We start from the raw sequence: 14515 nt of genomic DNA on the forward strand, positions 1-14515 counted from the left end.
ATTTTCTAGTCAACACCATACAAAAAGAAAATGAATGTAGATACATACTGGAATGGGAAATAAAAATAGATTCTCTAAGAAAAAACATGGCCACAAGTACTTTTTTCAAGCTGACATCTGAAGATTCTAGTCTAAATGTGGTATGTATTGTTCTAAGTATGATAACCATGTAAATGTTTTGCCCTGTCAAAAGTGCTACATAAATCCAGAAACTTCAAAAACTGCTTTTCCTCCTGTGAAATTTCCAGATATATACATATTTTGTCAACTGAACATCTCTCTCTTTCATTGCAGGGCCCTCACTGCATCATGTCTATTATCAACACATCACAGGTTCAAGTCACCATATTCTCTTTGGTTGGGATGCCAGGGCTGGAATATGCACACATCTGGATCTCCATCCCCATCTGCAGCGTGTATGTTCTTGCTCTTCTGGGAAACTGTACCATCCTTTTTGTCATCAAGACAGAGCCCTCCTTGCATGAGCCCATGTACTATTTCCTGCCCATGTTGGCCCTGTCTGACTTGGGTTTGTCCTTATCCTCTCTGCCCACCATGTTGAGGATCTTCTTGTTCAATGCTCCTGGAATTTCTGCCAATGCCTGCTTTGCCCAGGAATTCTTCATCCATGGATTCACAGCACTGGAGTCCTCAGTGCTCCTGATCATGTCATTTGACCGCTTTCTAGCCATCCACAACCCCCTGAGATATAGCTCCATTCTCTCTACTGTCATAGTTGCCAAAATAGGAATAGCATTGTCCTTTAGGAGCATCCTCCTGGTTCTCCCCTTCCCCTTCACTTTGAGAAAGTTGCAATATTGCCAGAAAAGCCAGTTATCCCATTCTTACTGTCTCCACCGAGATGTTATGAAGTTGGCCTGCTCTGACAACAAAATTAATGTCATATATGGCTTTTTTGTAGAAATTTGTGTTATGGTAGACTTTATGCTCATTGCTGTCTCTTACTTCCTGATCCTCAAGGCTGTGCTGGGAATTGCATCCCAGAAGGAGCAGCTCAAGGCCCTCAATACTTGTGTTTCACACATCTGTGCCGTGATCATCTTCTATCTACCCATCATCACTCTTTCCATTGTCCATCGCTTTGCCCAGCATGTGCCTCCTCTCTTCAAAGTTTTCATGGGAAATGTTCTCTTACTTTTGCCTCCACTGATGAACCCAATTGTGTACTGCATAAAAACTAGACAGATTAGAGTAAGAGTTGTAGCAAAATTATGCCAGAAGCAGATATAAAAGTCATATGGAGTAAAAACCACTACTTTATATGGTTTTGGGTAAGGGATTAAGATGACAGAGTTTAGGACATTCCAATATTTGACACAAATAATGATGAATATATATTTTTTGACATCATCACTTTTGTTTTATTTAAGCTAGTTACTAAGCATGGGCACAAATGAGAAATGGATGTTTTTCTCACCCCACAGGTGGCCCAAATGCCAGATCTCATGTTCCTCCTACTCATAGCTGTGGGCTAAAGAAAGTAGCCCAGGCAGTCAGAGTGAAAATCAACATCTGTAAATCTGTGCTTTTGTAAACTCCACCTCTATTGTGAGAAATGTCTCATGATTTCAGGACAAATCTATACTGTCACAGCATTGCCGCTGGTACACAGTAGGAAGGGAAGGGGCATAACAGGCTGGCCAGTGGAAGGCACCCACCCTGGGCTCCACTGCAGTGGAAATCTTTTTAGAGCAGCAAACATCTCTTCTTTCTCTTGTTCATAGTTTTAGCCATGTGTTAATTCCCCCCTCAAAAAATAAGTAAAATGACTATACCAGTTTATCATCAAGCATCACTAACGATCAAATGGGGTAAGCATTGGGTATTAACAAACTTATTTTGTCCATTTGCATTTGTATATGAATTTTAACTCATAAAGCAATTGACCATTATAAAAATTATAAATAATTCATTAAAATGTTCTGGGCACTGCCATCACTTAACTATTTTTAAAGTAATTTTGAGCCATTAAATTGCATTGGTAGCACATTATCATTCCATCCACTCAACATGCTTTTCTAGCTGAGATGTCCCTCAATAAGTGCACATTGTCAGCATCATCTGTCTTCTGTCCTGCTCCTATATGTTCTATGTTACAATGCAATTACATTTGTTAAAATAAACTGTAATGAGGCTGTTAAATAGTCACATTTCCCTTCATTTCTGCAATATATATAACCCTAAAATAATGCACCTAAGTAGCATTTTTTGGATATATTGTTTCATATTTTATATTCTTTTAGAAAATTAAAACCAAAAGTAACTTTTTATACATAAATGGAGATTCCCTAAGCCAAGTGTGCTTGAAATGAAGTACACCTGTAAGAATTGTTTTTAAAATTAGGTAAACACTGAATATGCATATATTTGTTTATGAGTTCATTCACCAAATATTTATTGGCACCTGTTGTGTGCCAAGCACTGCTCTCAGGAGCTGGGAAGTCAGTAGTAAAAGTGCCAGAGCCCCTTCTTTTGTGGAGATTTTCATCCAGTGGGGCAGTCAGACTAAACAAGGAAATAAATGCTCAATATAAACTCAAGTAGCAAAAAATGTTATGAAGAAAAATAATACAGGAAAGAGGAACAGAGAATGCTGTTAGTGTATTTTAGACATTGTATTAGTTTTCTATTGCTACATAATGAACCACCACTAACTTAGTGGCTTAAAGCAACACAAATGTATTATCTCACATTATCCATGGACAAGAATCAAGGCCTGTGTTCACTGGGTTCTCTGCTTAAGTCTCACAAGGTTGCACTCAAAGAGTCATCCAGGGTGAGTCCTATTCAAAGCTGGAGATATTCTTCCAAACTCATGTGTTTGTTGGCAGATTCCATCCTTGCATGCATGGAACTGGTGGAAGCAGGACAATGTCTGTAACTACTTCTTCTCCTTTAAGGGCTACTCTGATTATGCCAGGCCCACCCAGGGTAATGTCCACTCAGCCAAGGGTTAGTAACCTAATTATGAGAGTTAGATCTCATTAAATCACAGGTTCCACCTGCACAAGGACAGTATACCAGGGAGTGAGTATCATGGGGTCCACCTCAGAATCGTACCTACTTCAGACAGAATGGGTCTGGGAAGGACTTTGCATGTTGGTTACTTTTGAGCAAAGACCTGGAAAAGAATCACAGAGTGAGCTCTAAAAGTTGAATGGCAGAAAATTTACAAGTACATAGAGGCTGGATTGTTTTTTTAAGATTTTATTTCTTCACTTTTAGAGAGGGGAGGGTAGGGAGAATGAGAGGAAAAGAAACATCCATGTGAGAGAGAAACATTGGTTGCCTCTCAAACGTGTCCCTTGAATATGTGTCCAGCCTAAGACCAAACCCACAACCCAGGCATGTTCCCTGACTGCGAATCTAATCAGCAACCTGTTGGGAATGGCCCTGCCTGGTATCAGAAGCTGTAACCCCCACCTAGGCTAAGGCTGAGGGAATGCCCTTGGACCCGTAAGCCAGCAAGGAGACAAAAGCTTATCTCCTTGGCAGGAGCACTGCTTCTGCTACTTCATTCACAACCAAACCCCACAACTTGGTCGGTTAGCCAAAGGCTGGTAAGATTCCCCAAGGGGGGAACGACCTAAGACAAGCACGATCACGTGGGAGGCCCCCAAAAAGAGGACTTTGGGGGCTACAGCAAAAGGGGGTGATCGACCCTTGCTCCTCAGCTTTGACATAGCCTGAGTCCTCATCGTCTGGGAGAAAATCTCCTAATCTCTTGGTTGGCTTAGTTCCCTTGCTCCACCTAAGCCTAAAACAATGACAGGGTGGTGCAACTCTGTGCTGAAAATGGCGGGTTCCCTGGGTGATCAGGCCTAAGAAAGAATATGTAAAATCCTGTGAAACCTGCTTTGTTTAGAATGCTCTCAGTTGAATGAGAAGGGTCCAAGGAGGAAGTTAGTTTTTTCTTTAAAGTCTTATAGCTCTTTGACCCTGACTCAAAATAGGCCCTCAGACTTCCTTGTTATCTATTGTTTGATCCTTACTTCCTAGCAATGAGTAATGAGCTTTTACCTGAATTCTTATTCAAACAAAACCAATAAAAAGCTTCTCCAGAGAACGGTGCACTTTCCCCACCAAGTGGTGTGCTCCCCATGTGAGGAGTGGCCCTGCTGTTCCTATTCCCCCACAGGACCTGGTTGTCTCTGTGTTTGTTTTTCTGGAGTTTTGACAAGCCATCCACAGCGTTCCATGATCACTGCTGGCTGGTGACCCATGCATCAGCAACCCTTCCCTTGATGGATTATTCTCAACCAATTGTGTCACACTAGTCAGGACTGGGACTGGCATTGTTGACTCACATTGTATTTCTATTTTTTAAATACATATTTTATTTAGTATGTTCTTACATTTATCATGTTTTCCCTCATTTAACCCTTCTGCCCTGCACAGGACCACCCACCTGGATGCCCCCCAACCTTAGTTCATATTCAAAGATCATACATGTAAATTCATTTGCTTCTCCATTTCCTATACTATTCTTAACCTCCCTCTGTCTATTGTCTACCTACCATTTATGCCACTTATTTCCTGTAACTTTCACCCCATTCTTCACTCCTTTGCCCCAACAATAACCCTCCATGTGATCTCCATTTCTGTGATTTGTTTCTGTTCTAGTTGTTTGCTTAGCTTGTTTTTACTTTTGTGTTTTTAGGTTCAGTTATTGATAGTTGTAAGTTTGTTGTCAGTTTATAGTTGATAGTTTTGATCTTCTTCTTTCTCTTAGATAAGTCCCTTTAACATTTCATATTATCAGGGCTTGCTGATGATGAACTCTAACTTGACTTTATCTAGGGAGTACTTTATCTGCCCTCCATTCTAGATGATAGCTTTGCTGGATAGAGTAATCTCAAATGTAGGTCTTTGCTTTTCATCTATTTGAATATTTCTTTCCAACCCCTTCTTGCCTGTAAGGTTTCTTTTGAGAAAGTGGCTGATAGTCTTATGGGAACTCCTTTGAAGGTGAACTGTCTCCTTCCCTCTTGCGGCTTTTAAGATTCTCTCCTTATCTTTAATCTTGGTTAATGTACTTCTGATGTGCCTTGGTGTGTGCTTCCTTTGGTCCAACAGCTGTGGGACTCTCTGAGCTTCTTGGACTTGCTGAAAATCTATTTCCTTTGCTAGTTTGGGGAAGTTCTCCTTCATTCTTTTCTCAAATAAGTTTTCAGTGTCTTGATTTTCAGACTCTTCTCCTTCTGGCACCCCTGTGATTGGGGAGTTGGAATGTTTAAAGCTACCCTGGAGGTCCCTCAGCCTCTCCTCATTATTTTGAAATCTCGTTTCTTTACCCTGTTGTGATTAAATGTTTATTTCTTCCTTCTGCTCCAAACTGTTCATCTGAGCCCCGTTTTCCTTCTGTCACTGTTGGTTCCTGGTACGTTTTTCTCTATTTTGCTTTTTATACCCTTCATTTTTTCCTCTATTTTGTGACCATACTCAACCAATTCTGTGAGCATCCTGATACTAGTGTTTTGAACTGTGCATCTGATAAACTGGCTATTCCTTTATTGCTCAGTTGTATTTTTTGAGGAGCTTTGATCTGGCCTTTCATTCGGGCCATTTTTATTTGTCATCTCAGGGTGCCTGTTACATAGTTAAGGGCAGAGCCTTAGGTATTCTACAGGGCAGGGCAACCCTGTCTCTGCCTTGTCATGCTGTTTGGAGGAGTGGCCTGAGAAAAAACAATGCCAGTTGTTAACCTCTCTGCCAGCTTTCACTCACTTCCACCACTACCCATAGGCAAATTGGGCCCTTCTGGGGCTGATTCCCAGGTGGGTGGTTTTGTGTATGTTTTAGGACCCTTTGGGTCTCACCAACTAACCCTCCTGTGAGGCTGGGAGTTTCTCCAGCTGCCTTAATCCCCCACAGGTTTTTTCATTGAACCTGTTTTCATTGACAGGTTTTGAGGCTTTATTTCCCGACATTGGAAGTCTGGGTTGCATGGTCTTCCCTGCTCCCCAGATGTTCCTCCCTGTTTGCCACAGGCAAATGTGGGACCACCCACTCCACCATCCACTGCCTTGACCTGCCCTGTCCTCCAGACTCAGCCTGCTGAAAGTCCTCTCTAACTTTCCTACCAGTCTGGATGAATATTTCTTGTTTAACTCCATGGTTGTCAGACTTCCATACAATTGGTTTTCTGTCATGTCTCATTGTTTTTAGTTTTTAAATGTGTTGTTGTCCTTCTTTTCTTGTGCAAGGAGGCACAGTGTATCTATCTACCTATCCCTCCCTATTGGCTTGAAGGCTCACATTACATTTTATTGTCAGCACTATGATAGATACTGAACAAAGGCTTCCTAGAAATGCTGAAAACAAGCAGTATGTGCATTCTTATTTTACAAATGAGAAAACTGAGCTTCCCTAATGTTTGCTAACACTCTCAAGTTCACACATTCAAAATGTCCTAAGCCCAGGATGTGAACTTAGGTCAGGGACAGAGGTGCAGAGCAAGTTCACGGAATCCAGACTGTGCTACCTCACAGTGGACACACTCAAGAGTACTCAGTGCTGTGTTTAATGCTCCACTGTCACCATTTTAAGATTCTTGATAATTTTATCTTAGACCTTGGGTTTTCAAGTGAGGTCCAACAGGACAATGGAGCATGCACATGAGCAGAAGGGATGTGCACAATGTGAGCACCTGCCATTCCTTGCAAAACCACTCACATTTAGGGAGCCCCGTGGCACAGAATTTCAGTGGATTCATGGTGGTGAGAGTTCAGTGGGACTCAACACAAGTACAACATAAGCATGTCCTGTGTATGACTAAGAAAACAGGGGTGCTGACAGCCCTGAGAGGCTACAACATTTTCATGTGAACCAAATATCTTTTGGGTATCTTTTCTTTTGGGAACCAGATGTCTTGAGCCACCCAAGTGGCTCAGAGAGGGACAGTGACCAGGAAGGGAGTGAGAGAGCACTGAAGAGTCTGCCTAGGAAATTGAGAATGTGTGAGAATCCTAAACTAATGACTCATCTCTAATGAGCCTCCTCATAAAGCAGCACATTATTCTAGTACAGCTTTTGGGAAATACTCCTCCTTGGAGACAGCTTAACCAAGTGCAGTCTGAAATCTGGGACCAGCCTTCTGTGGGGTGATGTACATCAATAGGAACGATGGCATGGGGTGTGTGGGGTCTCACTCTAGCAAATACCGCCTTGGCCGCCTCCATGGCTGCCTGAAATGCCCTGGGGAGAGCTATATTACAAAATGAGGTGTAGATGTATGTGAGATGTATTCTGGAGAAGGATGACATATTATACTTTTATTATTCATTTACAACTTACTGAAAAACTAAAATTTGCTTTTTAACATTCAGGGAACTAAGTCTAAAGGACCTTTTAAGCTCTGTACCTGGGTCCATGTAAGTTGAATTTGAGGACATATATGACCCTGAGTATTAATATCTGCATACATGCAAAATTTCCACACAATATTTTAGACTTACAAGGTAGTAGACATGATGAGACCAAAGTCGGGGTCTCAAAATATTGAAGTGGAACACAGGCAGTATTTAGGTTGCAGATGAAGCAAGCAGAACATTCTTTATGGTAAATACAAGGTATGTGAAAAGGTGCATTGGAAAATAGGATAGCAGTGTAGGGCAGAAGGACCTGGAAGAAATGTGAAGTAATTGATTATATACAAGAGAAATGAGTAAGTCTATTGCAATATATGAGAGGACAAAATAAAGCAAGGGAAGAACAAGGTAGTATAGTGAGCAATACCCTGGATTCTACTTTATAACTAATAGCAAATCTAGTGATCAAGAATTGTTGTAAAAGCACAACACATTTTTTAACTTTATATTTATTTACAGTATATCCATTAACACTTGGGAATAGTTATATTTTTTAAATTACACAAACACATTATCTTCAATAAAATTTTTTTTATGTCAACACTAAACATCAGACAGGCACTTTTATACTGAAATGTATGCATTATAATTTAAATATTACTTTTATTCCTTGTGTCTTTCTACTTGTAAACTAACATTGACCCTCTGGGGCTGATGATTCCCTCACTCATAACCAACACTTAGGACACAGAATTAGTGCCAGAGAGAGATAATCATCCATGTTCAGTGCTTACCTTTATTTATTTTATTTTAGTTTTCCATTATTTTAGATTCTTGTTACAAAAGATAGTTTATGTTCATTCAACAAATAACAATTAAGAACCAAATGACCCAGAGCCTCAAGGCATTTCAAATAGATATCAAATATGCCCTGCCACAAAAAAGTCTCTAAAACTAAAAATAGATATCACTAAGTGAGCCATAATGATTATGACTGGAATGTAAATGGCACAGTGGGCAAGGAGAGGGATGAAGGTGGTAATAATTGTCCCTTTGAGGCAAGGATTACAGTGTTGTCACTATTATAAATGACCTGTCCCACACTTCCTCCATTTTCTCTTTACTACATGGGGAAAAACCCACATAATCAATTTTCCTATTGCAATTCATCAACTTGTTTCTTGGGGAGCTATATCAAATGTCATGTCTTTAAAGCCAGAAAACACACTGGAGCTCGTGCCCCCTTCACACACCAAAATGAATAAGCAGAGACAGGGGTTGAACCTTTACCATAACAGTAAAGGTAAAAGGTAAAAGGTAAAGGTAAAGGTACCATAGCACTTTATTCAGATGGCTGGCGATCTGAAAAGATGGTGGGTTCATGCCCTAACAGACCATCTTACATTTTCTTTCAAGGACAGATGTTTACAACAGAAAAAGAAGTGCTATGAGGTGTTTTGAAATTCAGGGAAAATTAGATTTAAAAAATGTAGTATTCTTGCCCTGAGCAGTTAGCTGTTCCCAGGAGCGGGTGGTCTTCTGTCTCTCCCTGGAACAAAATGACCCAGATGCCTCCACTTGTTCCCCAGGCAATAATCTTTACCAGTGCCCCAGGAGCTCAGCTGTCTTTCCCAGGAGCCAGGATGGGCCTTACATTTAGTTTCTTAAAGAAAAGCTTAGCATATGCATTACTTACTAGACTAATAACTATTTGCCTTAAAGTAAAATTCTCCAACTCTTGAGTCCCCTATCACCTTTATCATATCCTGAGGGCTATGCTGCAATCTGAGTGTGAATTTTAAGGCCCCCTTGAGAGTAATTGTGGAAATCATTATGTTTAGCACCCCAAACAATAAATGCAATCAATGCCATATAAATTTTAACTCTGGTTCTGCTATAACTTTTAAATCCCTTTTATCTAGTTAATTCATAAAATCTTAGATTTAGACAGCTAAAAATAGGTGTCTCCTTGCTGCTCTTGTCCAGATATTCTGCTGCAAGATGACAATAAAGTAAGCAGGAATGAAAGGGCTTAATTTAATTTTAAAAATAAAAAGAAAGGAGATTTGACCTGAGGTGGTGAATGCAGCATGCAATTTACAGAGGATGTCTTATAGAGCTGTACACCTGAGACCTGTATAATTTTATTAACTTATATCACCTAAATACATTTAATTAAAAATAAAAGAGGAAAAAAATGAAAGCAAAGAAAAAAGGCAAGTTTATTTTATTTCCCCTTGTCACTTTGTGACTTGTTAAACTTTTTTTCAAATGAAGCTGGAAATAAACCAGAACTTTCAACAATTGTTTTTTCTACCAAACTTAAAAATATTCATGTTTTACTAATTCAGGAATCTGTTTTATTGCAGGGCCCTCAGTGTATCGTGTCTATTAGCAACATATCACATGTTGAAATAACCACCTCTTTTTTGGTTGGAATTCCCGGGCTGGAATATGCACATGTCTGGATCTCCATCCCCATCTGCAGTGTGTATGTTCTTCCTCTTCTGGGACACTGTACCATCCTTTTTGTCATCAAGACAGAGCCCTCCTTGCATGAGCCCATGTACTATTTCCTGTCCGTGTTGGCCCTGTCTGACTTGGGTTTGTCCTTATCTTCTCCGCCCACCATGTTGAGGATCTTTTTGTTCAATGCTCCTGGAATTTCTGCCAATCCCTGCTTTGCCCAGGAATTCTTCATCCATGGACTCATGCTACTGGAGTCCTCAGTGCTCCTGATCATGTTGTTGGACCACTTTCTACCCATCCACAACCCCTAGAGATATAGCTTCATTCTCACTACTGTCAGAGTTGGCCAAATAGGAATGGTGTTCTTTTTCAAAAGCTTCCTCCTGTTTCTTCCCCTACCATTCATTTTCAGAAGGTTGAAATATTGCCAGAAAAGCCAATTATCCCATTCTTACTGTCTCCACCGAGATGTTATGAAGTTGGCCTGCTCTGACAAAAAAAAAATGATGTCATCTATGGCTTTTTTGTAGCACTTTGTAGTATGGTAGACTTTATGCTCATAGCTGTTTCTTACTTCCTGATCCTCAAGACTGTGCTGGGAATTGCATCCCAGAAGGAGCAGCTCAAGGCCCTCAATACTTGTGTTTCACACATCTGTGCAGTGATCATCTTCTATCTGCCAAACCTCAAGCTTACCACTGTCCATCATTTTGCCCAACATGTCTCTCCTCTTTTCAAAGTTCTCATGGCAAATGTTCTCTTACTTGTGCCTCCAGTGATGATCCCAGTTGTGTACTATGTAAAAACTAGACAGATTAGAGTAAGAGTTGTAGCAAAATTGTGCCAAAAGTAGATATAACAGTCAGACAGAGTAAAACCCACATTGGAGGAATGTTTTGGGTAAGAGATTTTAGGTGAGTTTAGGAAAACCTAGTATTTGACAAAATAATGATGAATATATTTTTGTTAATATCATCAGATTTACTTCATTTAAACTAGTTACTGAGAATGGGCATAAAACCTGAAACAGGGAGTCCATTTCCTGGTGTCTCTATTTCAATTAACATAAAATAAAATAAATGCCTTTTCATATCATCTCTGATAAAAGCAACAAATTCTAATCAAAACAGACAAATGGTAATGTTTATCCTTCTGACAAAAATTGATTCCTTATCTCCATATTCAACCTATTTATACTAAGTTCTTTTGATTCTAGACTCAAATTATATCTTTATATTTTCTTCTCTCTATTTCTGTTTTAATCATCCTAATAGTTACCAGCATTCCTTTGTTAAATATTTCAGTAATCCCTTTGATTTCTAAGTGTCTATTCCTGCAGCATTGTGATTATCTACACAAGTGAGAGTGATCTTTTTAAAAGACAATGTGAATGATGTAAATATCAACTCTTATTTCTTTGAAATAAAATTATAGCAATAAAGTATATACTATAAGGCTATAGATGACCTTGACCTACCTCTCCAACAATATCACAAATCAAACTTCAGCCCCATTGGCCTTCTGAAAATTTGTTACATTTACTAATTTTGCACACCTGACCCCTTTTCTTAGAATGTTCTTTCCTTCAATTGTACATAACTCCTTTCTATCACTTCTTTTAAGTTTCAACCTAATTTTATTATAGATTATCTAATCCCTTGGTTCTAATTTTGATCTTGTTTTAAAAAATTTCTTTAATTGGTTTTTATCCTTTATTATTTCTTTTACTCATTATTATAATTTTAATTACAAGTATAGTTGTTTATTTCTTTTCTTTCTACTTCCTTAGTAGAGTGTGCCATCAGTGAAGGGACAGAAAATACTTTTTTTCTTTTTGCCTAATCTAGGTTGTTTGTAATGCAGAGTAGATCTCCAATAAATAATTCTTAACAATTGAAGGTGAAAATGAGGCTATGTTTGGGGAATTGGGAACTGTATATTGAAGAGTTCAGTAATAATTCATATAGATCAAATATAACTTTTTTAAGTTGTGTATTTCAAAGGTAGGCATATCACAGATGTGCAAAGGTTTTTAAAGTAGAAAAAAGCATGTGGTTTTAGGGAAGAATTTATTGTCTTGGGTTTGAAGGGTGACAAAAAAAAATCCAACTTCCCTTCTTAACATGATCTACAAACCTTTTATATCACAGTACAATTTTTTTTAGTTTTTTCTTATGTCCACTCATTGACCTAAGTCCTCTTCACATGCCACACCAAGTCAACTCTCCTACACTTTTCTCCTCAGGTAAATAAAGAAGGGACTTCCAGTAGTGTCAAATGTTTAAAGAGCAATAATCAGCCTGTAACTAGCTAGTATTTAACAATTAATGAAAAATTTTTATAGGTATAAGCATTGCTTTATAACCTCTAATATATACAAGATATGCTTCTGGGAATTTTTAAGCATATTTTCTCTTTTGATTTTCAAAATAACTCATCTTTTATAAAGCATTTTTCTTACTTTTTTATTTTTTAAGATTGTATTTATTTTATTTTTAGACAGAGAGAAAGCAAGGGAGTAAGAGAGAGAGAGAAACATTAATGTGTGGTAGCCTTTCACATGCCCCCAACTGGGAACCTGGACTACAACCCAGGCATGTGCCCTGACTGGGAATCCATCAAGCAACCCTTTGGTTCTGAGGCCAGAACTCAATCCACTGAGCCACACTAGTCAGGGCACATTTTTCTTATTTTTTTTAGTTGACAAGATTGAGGTTCTAATAGGTTGGCTTAATGAGTTCCACAAAGACAGGAAACTTAGAGTTAAACCTTATTTTATATCCCAGGAATGTGTTATCTTGGCTACATTCCAGCTTTCACATTAAGCATTGCATCTATTTCTATAATGCTCTTTTTTTATTATGATGATTATAAGAGTAGTAGTTTTATTTATTTTTATTTTTATTTTTCTTGTGTGCCATAGAATTTTATTTTTTTCCTCTCTATTTTTTTGTTGTTGTTCAGGTACAGTTGGTTCCATTTCTCTCCGCCCCCACCCCAGCCATCCCCACCTCCCACCCACAATGCTTTCTTAGTATAGAAAATTCCATCATCAGATCAGAGCACTAAGTGTTTCTGTGTCTGAGATGCATAATTTTCTAAAATGTCACATGCAACCATGGACATTGAGGGCTGTAGCACAGCAAAGAAATTCAGCTCATATTTTCCCATTGTAAAGATAGGCAGCACAAAGCTGCAAAAGCATTCCCTTGTCTCAGTTAGTAAGAGGAGGCATAATTAAATGGGCTTGATGGGTATTTAATTCTTCCAGGATATTGTACAAAAATGTCATGTTCATCACTCTCAAAAAAAATCTGTATGTTAAGTCTGTTTCATACCTCCATAATAAAATAAAATGAAAATAAAGTTAAAGCTAAAAAAAATACCCATAAGGGCAGGGGGAATTTATGGTCATCGTGACTATTCCCTATGTTCCTGAAATATGGACTATAGTACCAGGAGGAAAAAAGGGCAAACTCTGGGCCTGCTAAAACAATGGCTCACAACTGGGAACCATTTTTCCACCAGGAGACATTTGGCAATATCTCAAAATATTTTTGGATGTGGCAACCTGGGAGATAACGTGTATAATCAAAATCTGCTGGATAAAGACTAAGGCTGCTGTTAACCATCTTACAGGGCACATACTATAATGCCCAGTAAAGCCCACTGCAAATATAATTATCCAGCCCAGAATATCAGTAATGCCAAGGATTAGAAATCTTACATAAATGAAAGGAGGAAGTAAAACTGCCATTGTTTGCAGATGATATGATAGTGTACATAGAAAACTTTATAGACCCCACCAAAATACTGTTTGACCCAATAAGTGAATTTAGCAAAACAGTGGGATACAAAGTTTATATTCAGAAATTGAAGGCATTTTCATACACCAACAATGAAATATCAGAAACAGAAACTATGAAAAAGTCCCATTTACTATAGCAACAAGAAAAATAAAGTACCTGGAAATAAACTTAACCAAGGAGGTAAAAGACCTTTACTCAGAAAACTATAGAACACTGAAAAAATAAATTAAGGAATACACAAATAAATGGAAGCATATACCATATTAAGGGATTGGAAGAATTTTTTTTATTTTTTAATAATATATTTTATTGATTATGCTATTACAGTTGTTCCATTTTCCTCCCTTTATTCCCCTCTGCCCTGTATACCCCCTTCCACCCACATCTCCCTCCTCACACTTTAGTTCATGTCCATGGGTCATACATATAAGTTCTTTGGCTTCTACATATCCTATACTATTCTTAACCTACCCCTGTCTATTTTCTACCTACCTTCTATGCTACTTATTCTCTGTACCTTTTCCCCCTCTCTCCCCTTCCCACTCCCCTGCTGATAACCCTCCATGTGATCTCCATTTCTGTGATTCTTTTTCTGTTCTAGTTGTTTGCTTAGTTTATTTTTGCTTTAGGTGTGGTTGTTAATAACTGTGAGTTTGTTGTCATATTACTGTTATATTTTTTATCTTTTTTAGATAAATCCCTTTAACATTTCAAATAATAAGGGCTTGTTGATGATGAACTCTTTCAACTTGACGTTATCTGAGAAGCACTTTATCTGTTCTTCCATTCTAAATGAAAGCTTTGCTGGATAGAGCAATCTTGGATATAGGTCCTTGCTTTTCATGACTTGGAATACTTCTTTCCAGCCCCTTCTTGCCTGTAAGGCTTCTTTTGAGAAATCAGCTA

The 14515-nt window shown here is 38.5% G+C and overlaps 1 protein-coding gene and 1 pseudogene across 1 annotated transcript; both read left to right on the plus strand.

Annotated features, from left to right (window-relative positions):
* The first annotated feature begins 309 nt into the window (after positions 1 to 309).
* On the plus strand, positions 310 to 1251 carry LOC123805540 (olfactory receptor 51A4-like). The gene has a single exon (XM_045818179.1). It carries the CDS (start codon positions 310 to 312, stop codon positions 1249 to 1251), a length of 942 nt encoding a protein of 313 aa, XP_045674135.1.
* Positions 1252 to 2719: 1468 nt separating this feature from the next.
* On the plus strand, positions 2720 to 10653 carry LOC123805312 (annotated as a pseudogene).
* Positions 10654 to 14515: the final 3862 nt, after the last annotated feature.

Source organism: Phyllostomus hastatus, unplaced genomic scaffold (genome assembly GCF_019186645.2).
Source record: "Phyllostomus hastatus isolate PE091 unplaced genomic scaffold, TTU_PhHast_1.1 phas_scaffold_317, whole genome shotgun sequence".
Taxonomy (NCBI): domain Eukaryota; kingdom Metazoa; phylum Chordata; class Mammalia; order Chiroptera; family Phyllostomidae; genus Phyllostomus; species Phyllostomus hastatus.